The 18,822-nt window shown below is 38.3% G+C and overlaps 1 protein-coding gene across 5 annotated transcripts in view; it reads left to right on the plus strand.

The window, feature by feature from the left end:
* LOC109920118 (EGF-like repeat and discoidin I-like domain-containing protein 3) overlaps positions 1 to 18,581 on the plus strand; it is a 210,483-nt gene extending 191,902 nt beyond the window's left edge. For all 5 annotated transcript variants that reach the window (XM_048594829.1, XM_048594835.1, XM_048594839.1 and 2 more), the window contains 2 exons: positions 13,516 to 13,671; positions 15,661 to 18,581. In XM_048594829.1, the coding sequence (XP_048450786.1) occupies positions 13,516 to 13,671; positions 15,661 to 15,807 (303 nt within the window). In that variant the 3' untranslated portion in view covers positions 15,808 to 18,581. The remainder of the gene's footprint in view (positions 1 to 13,515; positions 13,672 to 15,660) is intronic.
* The last annotated feature ends 241 nt before the right edge of the window (positions 18,582 to 18,822 follow it).

Raw genomic sequence — 18,822 nt, forward strand, 5'->3', positions numbered from 1 at the left:
CCCTCAGCCTTTCCTCATAAGACCTTCCCTCCATACCAGGCAACATCCTGGTAAATCTCCTCTGCACCCTTTCCAATGCTTCCACATCCTTCCTATAATGCGGTGACCAGAACTGTACGCAATACTCCAAGTGCGGCCGCACCAGAGTTTTGTACAGCTGCAACATGACCTCATGGCTCCGAAACTCAATCCCTCTACCAATAAAACCTAACATACTGTACGCCTTCTTAACAACGCTATCAACCTGGGTGGCAACTTTTAGTGATCTATGCACATGGACACCGAGATCTTTCTGCTCATCCACACTACCAAGAATCTTACCATTAGCCCAGTACTCTGTATTCCTGTTACTCCTTCCAAAGTGAATCACCTCACACTTTTCCGCATTAAACTCCATTTGCCACCTCTCAGCCCAGCTCTGCAGCTTATCTATGTCCCTCTGTAACCTGCAACATCCTTCCGCACTATCCACAACTCCACCAACTTTGGTGTCATCCGCAAATGGGCAAATCTGCTTCTTAGGTTAGCGTGGGAGAGTAGGATTCATAAAACTATTGAAATAGAACAGAAGGCTTTGCTTAAGTAGACACTATCTAGATGCCATCAAACAAAAAATTAAAAGAGGCTATTAAGTGATGAGGGGTGGAAACACCTCTGAATTTTTAAAAAATAAAATAAAAAGAGATTGATGTTCAGCAAACATTGATGTTAATGGTTGTATCAATAAATCATATTTATCTATGCATAAAGAGAGCCTCCAAAAACGAAATAAGAAAATGTAAAACTTGGTGTATAATATTGCTTGAAATAGAAATACTGTAACAAAACCATAAATATAGAAAGTGTAATGAGAAGGTAAAATGTGAGATTTAGAAAACTATATAAGAATATGAAGGACTGGCAGTTGATGTAGAGAGAGGCTTATACTTACAACAAGTAAAAGAATGCTGAAAGAGGATAGGGTGATTCAATGAAAAAGGAAACAGTTTTAACTTTAGATGATGGAGGTATAACAGTGACAGTAAATATTTTTATCATTATTTTATCAATGATAGCGTAACATCAACAAAGGACAGGAAGGAAGGAATAATACGTAGTTAGCCGTAGAAAAGGAATAATTCGGAAAACTAAATAAAACCCAAGAAAGCCAAGTTGCTGGCCAAGGTTTGATGGGGCCAGGTTGGTGATGTCAAAGAGAAGCTAACCGGCATTAGTGATGGAGGTGATCTATCCTACTGACTCCTGAGATCTAGGAGGTAAGGTTATTCTTTGCTGTGGTTTGGCTACTGAGCCACCTCAGAGTTAACCACTTTGTAGGAGACGAGAGACACATATAGGCCAGACTAGGTAAAGGCAGCAGGTTACCTCCCCTAAACCACATTTATGAATTTTTTTGTCTGATTGTCTTTGTGAACCTTCTCTGGTATTGCCACAGTTTCTGGGGAACTGAGATCCGCAGTTCCTTCTCACTATCACTTTTTTCCTGTTAATTGGCTTTTGCTGTGTAACTGCAGCAATTTAGATTTGTAATGACTGATAAGACGAGCACTTTTCTGTTTAGCTTTTAAACCAGAGTACTGTACAGTACTTTTGTACTGCAGTTTAAAATGTACACTGACTCTCTCTGAAAGGCTATAGTACTTCAGTTATAAAACAGCCTGGTAGATGCTGCATTACTATTAATAGAGCTTTCATTTTATACAGAGCATAGTTTTTTTCACCTATTATTTGATTAATTTTTTTCCCACCTTTGCAAAAATGCATATTCAGAAGTATAGTTCAGCAAAGTGATTATTTTCCATATGGGTCATTTAAAGAAAGGGCAAAGTTAATTCGGGGCAAGTACAGATTTGGAGTTAAGGCAACAGTCAGATCAGCCATGATCTTATTGAATAGCCAAACAGGATCAAAGAGCTGAATAGTTTGCTCCACCTCCTATTCCCTGTGTTTCTTGTGTTGATGAATCCTATAGCTTCTGCTCATCTGAAGGGATTGTGTTGGAGCTTTGGGTAATATTGTATTACAGAGACTAACTGTAATTTTGGAACCCCATCTTTTTATACAGCTCCACTTCATGCAGAGTGACCTTTCACTTCTAATATTAAGGTTTGTAATTGAATTACATTATTTAATTTGTACCAGAGTAGGTTGAGGCATTTAAGTCAACCTTTGGAGCTTTGAAATATTGTTCCACAAAGAATGGTTGACTTATATGCTGAATATAAAATGTGAACTGTCAATCTAAGTACAGAAGGACCCATTCCTGTCCATTGGTCACCTTCTGCGACCTGCTGTCCATTAGCATATCTTCAACTCCTGAGCAGTTTCTTAACAATTTTCTAAACAAAAGAATGTTCAGGGCAGCACAGTGGCTCAGTGGTTAGCGCTGCTGCCTCACAGTGCCAGGGACCCAGATTCAATCCTTGCCTTGGGTGATTGTGTGGAGTTTGCACATTCTCCCTGTGTCTGCATGGGTTTCCTCTGGGTGCTCTTGTTTTCTTCTGCAATCCAAAGATGTGCAGGTTAGGTGGATTGACCGTGCTGAAATTGCCCATAGTGTCCAACGATGAGCAGGCTAGGTGCGTTAGCCATGGGAAATACGGGGTCACACGGATAGGGTGGGGGGTGTTGGGTCTGGTTGTGATGCTCTTCAGAGGCTCGGTGGACTCTCGATGGACTGAATGGCTTCTTTCCGCACTGTAGTGATTCTGTAATGTGGCCTGGTTTGCTCTAATTTGGTCAATTTAGAAAGTAAGTATAATAAGTAATATGTAATAAACTTGTTTAACGTTGATGAAGATTGAGCCTATCTTATGTCTAAGGTATCATGTGGATGCTTCTTTCTGAGCTGAAAAATTGAGACCAACTCTAAATATGAGTTTAGCCTTAAATATGAAATTAGTAGTTGAAAAATGAGGGATCATCTTATATGCCAACAGTAGGCCTCAATATGTATTTTGGCATTAAAAATATGGGGTTATCCTATACACTTGGTCGGCATAAAGGCCCTGACTGCAGTATTCCTGTTATAATGAAAAGCATTTGTGTTAAAGCCTGCAACTAATTTATTTTTAAATACTTCAAAGGACTAATTTCTTTAAATTCAATAATTTGTGTGTTTAAAAGCATAGGATTTGCTGACCTTTTCTTGCATCTGCAACATTAAATAATTGCCTGTAGTAAGAAATAGTTTGTAATCATGATCTTTATCACAGAGAACAAAGGAGACTTTTTTTAATCTTTGACAGTACAGTCAAGAATATGAAGACATTTTATATGCTCCCTGCTTGTAGTATTAGCCCCCATATTATTGTACGCTTTGTTGACTCACATCAAATCTGAACTGGGAGGATCATGTTTATTTTAGTTTGGTGAAAGATCTGCTTGTTAAGGTGATAACTAACACTGCTAAGGTAAAACATATCTATTAAGGCACCCAGTACACATTAAGCAAAGCCCAGGTATAACACATCCTGCTGCAGGATAAAGATCCCTTTAGATTCTGAACAGTCTTCCTACAATGCCACCCCATCCCTCCCATTTTTCCGTCGTCCTATTTCAGAGAAGCTTTTGAATGTACAAACGTAGTATTTCCACTTTGCGTGCTACGGTTTTCATGAGAGATTTGCAGTAACATCGAACGGTTCAGTGGATCAGTCACTGGAAACTGACTTGGGGCTACTTAAGTTTATTTACTTGGGGCCTTTGCCATTTGCACATTGAAGAGACTTTCCTGCATCCATCCAGAATCATAATTCAGATGGGAGAGGGAAAGGCAGAGAGAGTGAATCCGACATCACACTCCTTTCTGAAGAAGGGTCTAGGCCCGAAACGTCAGCTTTCCTGCTCCTCTGATGCTGCTTGGCCTGCTGTGTTCATCCAGCTCTACATCTTGTTATCTCACACTCCTATCCCTAGCCATTTTAACCAATATCTCTGATTAGAAATGAATTCTTTTTGATATCTAACAACATGTAAAGATATAGTAATTGGAATTATCAATAGTAAAGTTCATGTCACTAGGAATAATTGCAAAGCGTGCAGTTTTCACTTTACCGTGCAAAAATGCAAGCAAATTTACAACAGCTTTGAACTTGGAAAAATAATGTTCCATATTGACTTTCTTGATAGTGTTATATAATCTTGGTCATCTGCCTGAATCATCTGGAGTGTCTTGGATAAATGTATTGCCACCAATCCTTGCTGGCATTAGCCTATTGATACAATGTGGGGGAATGATACCCACGTGATACCTTAGACATAAGATAGGCTCAATCTTGATCAAAGTTAAACAAGTTTATTACGTATTACTTAACAGCTAGTTACATTACATCTGAGATACAGATGGTTTGTTGTGGGACATCAGGTGCAGCGTAGAGAGTAAAGTACTACTAAACTATTCTCTTTCAGAACTAGTAAAAATTACACAATTCCAACAAATCTGATAGCTTCTTCTAGGAACAGTCCATTCTATCCTGATTAGTGGAGCAAGGTCAGTTATCCTTTCAGGTACCTACTGCTTTATACAACAGATAGAATTGCTCCATGGCAAGCTGCCACTGAAAACTGGCCGTGCACAATAAAATAACTATTTTAATGATTGGAGGAGTGAGCAAAAATCCCTGTCATTTAAATACTGAACCAAAATCCCTGAATTTTTAACAGAACTTTTAAAACAAGAAAAAAATGGCAGCATGGGCTATGCCCTGGAATAGCCAATCATGGCAATGGCTGTCTGGAACCATGGTTCAGTTAGAAATCCTATTCATGCCTCCACCCTTAAGGAACAACAAACCAGACCTAAGACAACAACTTCAGCCATCTTGGATAACACAGTGTGGAGCTGGGGGAACACCGCAGGCCAGACCCAAAACGTCAACTTTCCTGCTCCTCGGATGCTGCCTGGCCTGTTGTGTTCATCCAGCTCCACGCTGTGTTAGCTCTGACTCCAGCATCGGCAGTTCTTACTATCCTTCAAACATTCAAATATCTTGGAATCTTCAGAGGTGCCAAGGCATTCAACTTCAATTAATAAAAACCTAAAGAACTGCGGATGCTGTAAATCAGGAACAAAAACAAAGTTGCTGGAAAAGCCCAGCAGGTCTGGCAGCATCTGTGAAGGAAAGAACAGAGTTAATGTTTCGGGTCTGGTAACCCTTCCTCAGAACTTCGATTAATATTCATTCACGGAAAACACTGGACATTCCGTGCAATCGAAATACTTTACATTTACTCTGAACAATCAGGAAACCTATTCACCTCCGACTGAAAGACATTTACAGCTACTCTAAGGATCAGGAAGCCAATTCACTTCCAGAAGGCAACAGTAATACTATTGCTGAAGCCAGTTTTGGCACCAAGATAAGAGACCTGCAATCTAGTATAAGTGCAGGCCCCAATCTCAGCTAGAGAGACAGAAAAAGAAAGAGAGAGAAGGAGAGAAGAAAGAAGAGCTATTTGCCTCAAGAGCTATTCCTTGCAGCTACCAACAGGAGAAGGAATCCAGAGAGCTACTGCACCAAGAAAGACTCCTACAGCCCTCTCCAACCACAGGTGACTGACCACGACCTGCAGACCGAACAACCAATGACCTCTGAGAGCCACTGACCCTATCAACTCCAAAAGGCCTCAGACACATCCTGAGGTGAAATCCCGCTCGCAAAACACACCAAACGGTAAGAAAACCCGGGCACTCAGCTGATAAATCCACAATGCGTCTTACCGCATCAGCGAACTCAACCCAGACTGAAGGCCTACACTGTCCAAAGTCTCCAGCGAAGCACTGGCTACAGGAAGCGGGAATGGCCAGCTGTAATTCAAAACGCATTTATCCCCAGTGGTGAGCTTATTTTCCTTGAGATCCAAAAATATCCAACCTAGCTAGCAGGGAGGGAATGGTAGGTTGGTGACAGTGCAGGGCACCCCAAGGTCAAGAAGTCTGATTAAAGTGTCTGTTTTTAAACTACTGTTTAGTTTCTAATAGTAATTGGCCTGTGTTAATAGTTAATAACTGATGGTGTCAGTTTCTCTGGTTTGCATTTTTTTTTGCCTCTTGTAATTTATTCACCCTTGTATTATTTCCCTTGTTATTAGTTTTGCCTTTTTATTTCTTGTAAGATACGCATCTTTATATTTAATAAACGCAGAGAATCTTTGCCCCGAAACACCTGCCTCCTGATTTATTACTACACCTTCACTAACCTAAGTCCAGTGTCAGAACCAGGGACTTAGTGGGTGATCCAGGCTCCTGAGATTCGGGCAGGGTTACTGATTGCACAGGCCAGAACTCCTTACGTGATCTAATGAAGCGTGCATGATTGAATGACCACCTGTGTACATTTTAAAATTTGAATTACATGTTTCTGATACCACTATGACCAATCCATATTGGTCCGTATAAACGTTTTTAATTTGTCTGTGGGTATGTTTCTATGTCAGAGTTATACGTTCAGCATATATTCAGACTTTGTAAAGTTGGATTCCTCTGAAATGAATAATTATATGTGTGGATAATGCAGTTTCATTCTAAAATGAACAGAGTAAAACCAGCCTTTATTCTTAAAGCACATTTTTCTTAGCTTCAATACTGCTAGTGTGGTTAATTAAAATTTTAAAATGCCACAACTAAATGAAAATATATGCAGTGCAATAAATCTTTTTCTGAGTACAAAATAGGATTTGAGATTCTTTTAGAGTATTGGTAGTGAAAACATTCCTGCTACCATCTGAAAGCCGCAGTGAAAAAGCCTTAGGCACAGGGATGGTATGTGGAAGCAGGTAACATTTTGTTACCTGACTGTTTTGAAATCACTGACCTGAGAAAATCCAGGCACAGAGCTTAAGGCTGTCTTAGGGTGTCTTTTATATAGCTGTCCATCTGGTGTTGGAAGAGGAGTATAAATAGCAGTGCCAGTTTCACATAAGTCTGTCTCATCATCACGGTTTTGTATAACCACTCTTATTCCTCCCCCATTTCTCTCCCCCCACCAACCCAGGAGTAATTTATACCTTTGGTGTACATAAAGGGAGTGGAGACTTGGTGCAATGATTCTTCCTTCTTCTTTCCCCTCAGTTTTATACCGAGAGACTTGCATGCGGAAAATCAGCTCTTACACATGTAAGCAACATTTGTACTGGTGATATGAATGCAGTTGATTACATAGGGACACAGGAGGACTGATTTTCCATTCTGGCAGATGCCATATCACCAGATGAAGTTTGCCAGTGTCACACACTATTTTGTGATCCGGTCTTAAAAAGGAAAATAATTTTTAGCTGTTAACAATAACATGCAAGTTCCAAAGGAATTGTTCAGGAAGTAGGAAATTACCTGCACCTTTGCTGTAAGTAAAGCCTTAAAGTTAAAGAGCTATAAATTGCCACTTTGGAGGGATTTTTGGGTGGATTGGAGAATGGTTTTGTGAAGTCAGGAACTTTTACACTCTTCATCTCCCACAAATGGCAAAATATTTCATATGGCTTTATTGGAGTGTACTGCATCCATCCATGTACAGGGCTGCAGGTTTAAAATAGTATCAATCTCACTGGGTCCTTCATCCAGTCCCAACTGTGATACAGGACCTCCGTGTTCTCGGCCAGAGTTCTGGCCATTTAGTTTGAGATACACTCGAGAGTCATGTCAGGACTAAGTCATGTTTGGGTAAGCGGATTTCCTTAAAATTAATTTTTGATATCATGCCTTTCAAGATGAAACGTTGGGGTTTGTTTCCTTTATTCTTTCATGGGATATAGACATCGCTGGTAAAGTTTATGCTCAAGCCTAATTGCGCTTAACTGATTAGATTGCTCCGTCACTTAAACACATAGAGTGATACAGCACAGAAACAGACCCTTTGGTCCAACCAGTCCATGTCGAATATAATCCCAAACTAAACTAGTCCCACCTGCCTGCTCCTGGCCCATATCCCTCCAAACCTTTCCTATTCATGTACTTATCCAAATGTCTATTAAATGTTATAATTGTACCACATCCACCACTTCATCAGGAAGTTCATTCCACACGTGAACCACCCTCTGTGTAAAAAAAATGCCTCATGTCTTTTTTAAATCTCTCTCTTCTCACATTAAAAATGTGTCCCCTAGTCTTGAAATCCCCTATCTTAGGGAAAAGACAACTACCATTAACTCTATCTATACCTATCATTATTATATAAACTTCTATCAGGTCACCACTCAACCTCCTGCACTCCAGGGAAAAAAAGTCCCAGCCTATCCAGCCTTTCTTTATAACTCAAATCTTTCATACCCGGCAACATCCTGGTAAATCTCTTCTGAACACTCTCCAGCTTGATAATATGTTTCCCATAACTGGGCAACCAGAACTGGACACAGTATTCCAGAAGAGGCCTCACCAATGTTCTGTAGAACCTCAACATGACTTCCCAACCCTTTACTCAATGAGCTAAGCAATGAAGACATGTGTGCCAAACGCCTTTTTAACCACCCTGTCCATATGTGACACAAACTTCAAAGAATTATATATCTGCACCTGCACCCCCAGGTCTCTCTGTTCTACAACACTACCCAAGGCCCTACCATTAATTGTATAAGCTCTTCCCTTGTTGATGTACCAAAATGCAATATCTCACATTTATCCAGATTGAACTCCATCTGCCATTTTTCAGCCCATTGAACCATTTGATCAAGATCTCTTTGTAATCTTAGGAAACCTTCTTCACTGTCCACTGTGCCACCAATTTTGGTATCATTAGTAAGCAAACTTACTAAATATGCCTTCTGTATTCTTCTCCAAATCATTTATGTAAATGACAAACAAAAGAGGACCCAGAACTGATCCCTGTGGATCACCGCTGGTCACCGGCCTCCAGTCTGAAAAGCAACCCTCCACCAACACTGAGATAACAAGGTGTAGAGCTGGATGAACACAGCAGGCCAAGCAGCATCAGAGGAGCCGGGAAGCTGACGTTTTGGGCCTAGACCCTTCCACCAACACTGTCTGTCTCCTGCCATTAAGCCAATTAATTATCCAGTTGGCAGGCTCACTCTGAACCCCATGTGACCTAACTTTACTAATTAGCCTACCATGCAGAACCTTGTCAAAGACTTTACTAAAATCGAAATTAATGACATCTACCGCTCTGTCATCATCAATCTTTTCGTAACTTTCTCAAAAAACTCAATTTTGTGAGACACAACTTTCTTCACACAAAACCACGCTGACTATCCCTAATCAATTTTTGTCTCTCTAAATGGCCATAAATCCTATCTTTTATAATCATCTCCAGCAATTTACCCACAACCGAAGTCAGACTCACAGCTCTATATTTCCCCGATTTTTCCTTACAACCTTTCTTAAACAAAGGTACAACATTAGCCACCCTCTAGTTATCAGGCACCCCACCCATAGTTATAGATGATGCAAATATTTCTGCAAGGGGTTTCGTAATTTCCTCCCTTACTTCCCACAACACTCTGGGATACATTAGATCAGGTCTCGGAGATTTATCCACCTTTATATTCTCTAAGACCACCCGAACTTCCTCTTCTGCAATGTGAACTGTTTTTGAATCATCAAAGTTTATTTCTCTGCATTCTCTGGACTCTATTTCTTTCTCTACAGTAAAAACTGACTCTCTTTCTTTTAATGTATTCATAGAATCTCTTTGAATTATCCTTAACCTTATGTGCCAATGCTATCTCATATCTCAGAGATCAGCTAAGAGTCAGCCACATTACTGTGAGTGTGGAGTCACATGTAGACCATTTGTTAGATGATTGAAACTGTGATTGTTAATTGCAAAAGTTAGAACTATTAATTTTTTTAGAATCATAAATTATTGTCGTCTCTATTATTGATTTATACCACATGGGTAATTTTACATTTTTAATCTAATTAGATTTTGTACAGAAAATCCCTTCAAAATAGGTCACCATCATTATGGTCTCTTGGTACCAAATACTAAACTTGCATTTTGCATTTCCAGTATCTTCTTGATCTCACACATGGAAGCTGTTTCTCATAGAAGAATTAACGTATTTTGTTCCAGAACAATTTATTACTTCACTATATTGATATGAGGTTTATGTTTTTGGCATGACAACCAAATACTCTAAATCTTTGAATGGTTTGGCTTGATTTTAATATATTTTTCACAGCATTTAGAATACAAAAAATGTGCCTTTGTTTCTTCACATGTCATTTTGATATAAGCCTATAAATTATATGGTAAGTTTCTTCTTTATGGTTACAGAGAAATAAAACAAATAGAAGGGCACACATTTAAAGGACAAGCCATTTTCAAATTAGATTTTAAGGGTTTGTGCACACAAATTACTTCCACAAAAAAAAGGAACACTCTCCTTGTCAGTTCCTCTTCCTTCAGAATTATTTCATTAACACTACCTGTTCAAATTGAAATTTGCAAAAGCAACCTTCATTATGGTTTTATTAAAATTGCTGGAACTACACTGCTGGATAATTGAGGCTTCTGGAGAAAACAAAACCAATACTTCACAGTAAATTGTATCTTTAGCCAAGAACAGCATCCTGGAACACTTCACAGACATAATCACAAAAATAAATGCTGAGGACACATTGGGAGAGGCGATCAAAGGCTTGATCAAAGATCTGGGTTTTAAAGAAGAGACGGAGTGAAAGGAGGACATTACAAAGCTCGAAGCCTAGACAGCTGAAGGGATGGCAGCCATTGGAATGAGGTCGAGCCACTAGTGGTTGGCAGAGGAGGCCAGAATGAACAATTTTAATGTAGGTGAAGAGAGTGCAGGAGCCAAAGTAGATTGATGAGGCTAGGTAACCAGTGACTGGGTCATGACAGAGGAAAGGATAGCAGAATTTTAGATTGATTAATATATACAGTGTCAGGATGGGAGACCAATTGAGCCAGGTATAGAATAAACCAGTCTATTTGCCACAAGATTGTGGGCAATTGTTTCAACAGCAATTAGACAGTGTTATTAAGGCATGTTCTGGTGATCCTTGTGATAGAAGTGTTATGCATCTGGGAGCTCAGTTCCTGATCATATCAGGTACCAAGGTTGCAAGCAGTTTGTTTCAAACCAAGACTGTGGTTATGGAAAGTTTCATTAAAAATGAAAGCGTGACTAATGTCTAACAGCACAGCTGCAATGGAAAGTTCAGAAGAAGGTGTTGGAGAAATAGGGTTGGGTGTTGTTAGCAAAAATGTGCAGCTGTCCTCATGTTTTCGGATAATAACACAAGAAACAACATGAAGAAAGGAACAGGCCAAAGATATATCTTTGGGAATTCTGGAAGCACCGGTATAGAGATGGAAGAAGTGGCCATCAATGATTATCCTACTAATGAAATGACTGGCAAGAGTGGAACCAAGCGAGGATAATTCAACTCTGGTGGACAAAAAAGAAGAGGCATTTGAAGGATAATTATGAAGTTGATCACATCAGAAGATGCAAAGTGGTCCAAGAGGGATGAAGTACAACCATTGTGGCTGGTGTTGTTTCGGCCCCGTGTCAGTGCAGTTGTGTAATTGGGCAGATATAAGAAATCTTAGAACAGAGGACGTGAGTAGGCAGGGGATTATACATTCAAGGACTTCAGAAAAGAAAAAGAAATAGTAGATGGCATGATAATTTGCAAGACTGAGAGCTTGAGGGTGAGTATTTGGCAAGAGCGTTGATGGTGATTTTGAAAAAGAATTGGACAGTACATGAGAAGAGAGGAACGTTTACATTGTCAGTTATCATGGATGTCAGAAAGAAAATTCATCTACAGGGTCAGTTATTTAATGGCAATGGGGTCAAGGGAATAGCAGATTCTCTTCCCTAAAGAGAAATTAGTCAATTAGATGGGATTTTAAGACAATCATTTCACTATCACTATTGCAAGTTTATAATCCCAGATTTTGTTAATTGAATTTCTATGATTCTATCAATTTAAATCCCATCAACCATCATGCTGAAACTTGAACCCCTGTCCCCAAAGTATTAGCCTGGCCCTCTGGATTACTATTAGTCCAGTGACACTACTACTATCATATTTATATATTTGCTGCTGTTGAATGCAAACTTCCACAGTTTTGCTAAGTATTTTAAAATAATATTGTAACCGGTGACAAAGATTGTGGAGCTTTGGACTGGATTTTGCTTTTCAGTGAGGTGAGAGAGGTGGAATGGAAACAAAATTTTCCACTTGCTTCCGCTCCTACTGAGCTCATTGAATCAAGCATTGGACAGCTAAACCATGCTTTCTAGCCCAAGACAACCAACTTTAGTTTCAAAGGGGGCTTCATACCCAATCAGGACCTTAGGAGGGGACATCATGTGACAGAGTGTTGATGCCATCAGCAGGAAGTTGGTCATGCCTGTAAGTTAAAAGGCTTTCTGCTGTCTGAATCTTTCTTGATCTCTTGTGGCTGGCTTGAAAGAATTAGATAACAAGAGGTGTTGCAATCTACATCAGAATCTGCTACTACATTCATCCAAATATTTTCTACTAGTCCAATAACACCTTTCACCGTAAAAAAAATCTCCCAAACGTTTCCAAGTCTAAAGCTGCAAAAAGGCAATGAGTGCTGAAAAATTTCAGATGATTGGATTATAAACTTATGCAATAACTTGTTAATTAGCAATTTCTAAAAGGTACACAAGTTGCTGACATCATTGCCTGCTCAACTTGTGGAATGTTGGAAATTGGCTTGATGACATTCCAACATCATGTTGTATTTTGTATTTATTTGGAAGGCAGCCTTGCCCAATTTGTAGGCAGGAAATCTAGCCCATTCTGTTATTAATTTCATTCTTTTTGGAATTCATTTGTAAATATATAACTATTGCAACAAATTAGAATCCCGAGAGTGCAGAAAGAGGCCATTTGACCCATTGAGTCTGCACCAACCCCCAAAGAGCATCCCACCCTAAACCTGTAACGGCACATTTACCATGACTAATCCACCTAACCTACACATCCCTGGAACAATGGGGAATTTAGCATGGCCAATCCACCTAATCTGCTCATCTTTTACTGTGGGAGGAACCTGGAGCACCCAGAGGAAACCCACGCAGACACATGGAGAACATGTTAACTCCACACAGACAGTTACCCAAGGCTGGAATCAAACCCAGTTCCCTGGCGCTGTGATGTAGCCATGCTAACCACTGAGCCATCGTGCTGCCCAAATTCTGTGCATGTTCACTGTTGTACGCAGCTCTAATCAACTGTGGTAGCACCTCTACACCAAAATGAATATGATCATTTAAAAAGATTTTCATGAATTTCATTTCTTCAACTTCACTTTAATTCTTTTTATTATTTGTTAATAGTATACTATGGCATGACTTGAATAGATAATATTTTCAACATTTCAAATGAGGCTAAAGCTAATGTAATAAGTAAAATATTTAATGCAAAAATAACAGCAAAGTCACTGTTACACTTTGTATGTACAAGTCAAACTACTTCTTTCTCTTTTCAATAAGAAATTGGATTTCTCTCTTACACTGGACGTGCTGAATAATTTACATTTCTCCTACTTTCAGATTGACCTGCTTGTTCCAACTAAGGTGACTGGTATAATCACCCAGGGTGCAAAAGACTTTGGACACATACAATTTGTGGGTTCATACAAAGTTGCCTACAGTAATGATGGAAGGAAATGGTCTGTTTATAAAGATATAAAACAACAAAAGGATAAGGTAAGTATTGGAAAAAAATAAAAATTTCATACATTAAATGGGCCTGATTCAATCAAAGAAGTTAATCAGTGTTTCTCGAGTTTCTGAAGATTCAGTTTTCCATTTCATATATTTCATTTCAACCAAGGTAATCAAATAATTGAATCACATAGGATTTTGTTTTTATACGGGTAAGTGCTAAAAAGCGTTCAGAGCTTTGTTCAGATTTAACACCTTGGTATAAAGTCTGCAGCATAATTTTGTGATTCTCTTTTGAATTTGCATTTTCAAACTTTAGCAGGCAAAAACCCAATACAAAGAGAGGAATCAATTTGCAATATAGATAGTGGTCAAGTTGATTGCTATTGGCAAGTGAACTAAATAGACTTCTATTTGAACCAAAACCTGAAAAATGCTAAACCCCATCACTAGATTGATCTTTCTTGAGGCATCAGGTCCTAGCATATTACTGTGTAATTGGAAATGTTTTAAAGCCCACACTCAGAAGTGTGTTTCAGGATCTGTTGCCATCTTTCTTCAGAGGGTGTATCTGGAAAGGCTTTAGGAATTCAGTATTTATGCTAATGTATCAACAGACATTGATGCCATTTGGCTCTATAGTCTCTATACCCTGGCTGAGCAAGTTAATTGGATCAGCTAGCAAATGAATATATTTAAATTAGTTGGAGATAGCAAGAACTGCAGATGCTGGAGTCAGAATCAATACAGTGTGGAGCTGGAGGAACACAGCAGGTCAGGCAGCATCAGAGTAGCAGGAAAGTCGACATTTCAAGTTTACACCCTTCATCTGACCTGCTGCGTTCCTCCAGCTCCGCACTGTTTTGACATTTAAATTAGTTGTTCAGTTCAAATTTAGATGATCCATTTTTATTCCTGCCCCAAATAAACCTAGAAAATATCAAAGGAACAAGAATTTAAATGTAGAAAGAGATTCCTTATGTTACCCAGAACAAACAAAGGCCAGAACTGCTGAATGCCTCTGAGAATGAAACTCAATCAGCATTCCATGGACTATTTGGTTGTTGTTACCACATGGTGAAGGCCAAGAGAGTGAAATTTGCCTGTTGAGTGAATCAACATGTTACAAGAGCTTTATACTTACTTGGCATATAGCACAGGAACAGGCCATTTGGCCTCACCTAGTCTGTGCCAATGTTTACACACCCGTGTAAGTCTCTTGCAATTCCATCTCCTTCATTTCAATCCTTCAGCTTGTCTTTCTATTCCCTTTCTCTTTTATACTAATCTACTTCCCTTTTGATAGCATCTAAGGTCCTCAACCATTCCTATGGTACCTTATTGTACTTAGTAACTACCCTGAATCAAGTAATTTCTGCTTACTTCCACTGGATTTATTCATGACAATTATTTATTGCCTGTAGTTTTGTATTGAAAGCATTCTTTCTACATCTATTCTGTACAACCCCCATTCCCAATTCTGAAGACTTCTATCAAGCCATCTCTGGAATTCTTTTGTTTTCATCATGGTAACTTGAAGCTTCTTTTTTTTAAAATAATTCTTGTATCAGATGTGGATATCACTGCAAGGCTGTCATTTCTTGCTCATTCCTATTTGGTCTTGAACTGATTGGCGCTCTAAGCCATTTCAGAGGGCAGTTAAGATTGAACCTCATTGCTATGGTTCTGGAATTATATGGGGGCAAGACCAGTTAAGAACAACGGATTTCCTTCTCTAAAGGACATTAGTTAACCAGGTGGGCTTTTATGACAATTAACAGTGGTTATGTGGACACCTTTAACTAGATTTTAATGCCATATTTTATTGAATTCAAGTTATGCCATCTGCCATGTTGGGGTTTGTATCCATGAATCCAGAATAGTTGCATGAGGCTCTGGAATACTAGTCCAGCGGCATGACCATTATGCCATGTCCTCCTCATAAATGACCAAATGGTAATGTTTGTAGTGGCTGGGGGGATCATGTTGCTGATGGTTTAATAATAACACATCTTATTTTTCAATTGACAGGTTTTCCAAGGTAATTTCGATAATGATACACACAGAAAAAATGTAATAGATCCCCCTATTTATGCACGATATATTAGGATCTTGCCCTGGTCATGGTATGGCAGAATCACTCTGCGGCTGGAGTTACTGGGATGCACCGAAGAGTGATGAATACTGGCTACTGTGAAGAAAATTGTCCTTGGAATATCTCAACAAAAACTGCACAAACCTGTAAGATATCAAAGGGTTTTCATGAACAAGTGTTCAGTTTATGATAGGCATGAGTCAAGTTACCTGGTCAAGGCCTGCCCTTTATCAGCCATTCCAATGGTGAATTTTCTTCCTTAGAAATTTATTTTCATGTGCTTTGTTAATTTATACATAATGAAAGAGATCTTTTTATAATTGCAGACTTTCGTCCCTTCCCCGCCTCCAGCAAATTTGATTGATATGCATAGGACTAAAATCTCTAATCATTATTGCAGGTGCCAATATTGTTTCCTATTTATTGTAAGCATTTTTTTTTTCTCTTTGACTCCTAAAAGTTATAAGTTTTTCAGTCATTCAGTTTCAGTTCTTCTTTATTATTACAACGTACCCGACAATAAAACAATTGAGCACTAATAAAGTTTTCATTCTTCACATTATGCATGTCCCACATTGTAAGAGACAGTGTCCCTTTCTAGGTGCCATTTTGCCACATGCATGAAATTTAATTTACAAACCTTCCTACTTACAAACTTGGTGATGCCAGTTTGTATGCATTGGACATATAATTAAAATATTAAAGGAGAAAACCAAGACAGTTTGTGACCCTAAAGACAGAAAAACAATAAATCCATGAATATACAAGATAATAAATGTTGATGTGTGGGTACGCATCAACCACGTTTTGTTTGGAGTGCATGCCAGGATTCCAAAGTCAATCATTATTGTGTTGCATGTTGGCATTTTCAACTAAAAGTATTCTGTTAAAAGTTTTTTATTAATTAAAAGAGAGGCAATTCCTGTCTAGGAGAGTGAATGAAAGGGGGAAAAGTGATGTTTGGATTTAAGTTTGAGTGAACTGATGAAACATGAGCTGTCTGCTGAGTCTTAATCTGTTCAGTTGTGTTCTGATTTGAATAAATGTAAAATGACCTTTGTATATCAATGAACATACTACATGATGGCATTGTAAGTCACTCAGTTTGAGTCATTCATTATATAGTATCTTGATGCACACAGATGGCTTTGTCCTACTGTTTAATTTCTGCAACACAACAAACTAAATTGTAACATATTCATACAGAACTCACACCTATGTAATGTGATTCAGATGCTGTTGTTTGACACTTTCAGAATTTAACTATTCATGTACTGAAATAGTTGAATTGTAGTGCTGTTTTACTTAATTATCGTATCTTCTTTTAAAAATACTGTTATTACAGACTAAAAGTTACCATAGTAAAATAACACTAAACTTATAAAATTCTGGAGTATATGAATGGTAAGCATTTGTGTACTGATAAAGGAAAAGGACCATGTAGTGCATTGAAGCCTTATTTACTGGGATTCCTAAATTATTTACCACTTGAATATTGGTGTTTATATTGTGTATTTAACATTAATAACATTGAATGAGCATTTTAAACAAGCACCATTTTATTGTAAGATAACAAGTAAACCATGTGTTTGGCAGTTCTGTTAGTTGTTGCTTCTGTCTATGAAGCTAGGCTTTCACATGTGGCACTGTCATGTATAGCTTTCATATTATTTAGGCACAGGACTGTGACAAAGCTTACAAAAACATCAGATTAGAGGTTCCAATCAATTGTATCCTTTTTAATGCCCCACAATAGTAATTTCCACCATGTTGCTGGATAAAATGGCACAAACTTCAGAGCTTGGGTAATAATGGGGGTAGATACCCTGAAACCAAACCACAAACTTAATTACAACCCTGATGCACATTATTTGTTTATTCCTGATTTGAGAACTAAGGTTGCTGGCTAGGTATGATTACATTCCCAACTATATAAAGATATAAATGTTAAATGTTTTGCAGACTATTATTCCTAATCTGTGCAGGGAATTTAGAAAGTTCCACATTTTAGAAGTTGCACCCTCATTGCTATAATGTCATTAGTGTGGTAATGTTTCTGATTTTTCAGTTTAACCATAACAGCTTTACAAGTTTCTTAATTTTTACAAGAGCTACTATAGATTACAATATTTTCTATTTTCCGGAGTCTCTCAAGAGCTGCAGTATCCTTTTTAATGTGTCTCTAAAGGCCGACGAGTATTAAAATGATAGTTATCCAATGACAGATCTCGCAGTCACCTTTTTAAATTCAGTTCATATAATTGAGTTTTGCTGCTTAGAATTTTGTTGGATGCTGAAGACAGTAAAATTTATGAACTTTTTATTCATTGCTTTTACTGCAAGCTTGAAAAGAATGAGGTTACATACCTTACACAAAATTGATTTAGAACCAAGAAGTCGGTCAGTCTGGCATTTATAAACTATATTTACATATTTGTCATGCTTAGAAGGAGGCTAACAATAAATAAGGGAATTAATGCAATCAAATTTTATATGGGATGTCTAACCACCCAACCCCCCACCCCAAAAAAAATACACTGCATTAAGGTTTAAGTCAATTTTCTTTTTCACTGATGTGGATAATTTTAAATTGACTCTATGAAGGACAACAAAAGGTATATTTCAGTTGTAGCATTGTAGAAGGGCAGAGGATTTGTGGAGAAATCAATTTTACTTCAAGCTATTCAAACCACTAGGTTGTTAGCATGTCTTTGATTGTACAGCATTCCCAGTCCTGTGATGCACTGAGTGACTTAAGAATGTATTGATATGTAAATGAAATGAAATGGAAAGTCAACCATCAAAATTATATTGGGCACAGAGTATGTACAAATTGATTAAATTCAGATCTATAGGATTCAGACTGACTTAGCAATGATAAACTCATTGTCATTTGTGGTACCTGATAAATGGAAAGCTTTTCCCAATATATATGCTTTCCCACTGTAACAGCACTATGCTGTTTACAAACATCAGTTAGTGAAGTAAGTATAACTTCTAGTCAATATTATCACCCAAGAAACAATTGAGCAATTTCTATAGCAATTTCCTCATCAGAACTGCTGCCTCACAGCACCAGGGACCCAAGTGCGATTCCA

Source organism: Rhincodon typus, chromosome 3 (assembly GCF_021869965.1).
Source record: "Rhincodon typus isolate 14 chromosome 3, sRhiTyp1.1, whole genome shotgun sequence".
Taxonomy (NCBI): domain Eukaryota; kingdom Metazoa; phylum Chordata; class Chondrichthyes; order Orectolobiformes; family Rhincodontidae; genus Rhincodon; species Rhincodon typus.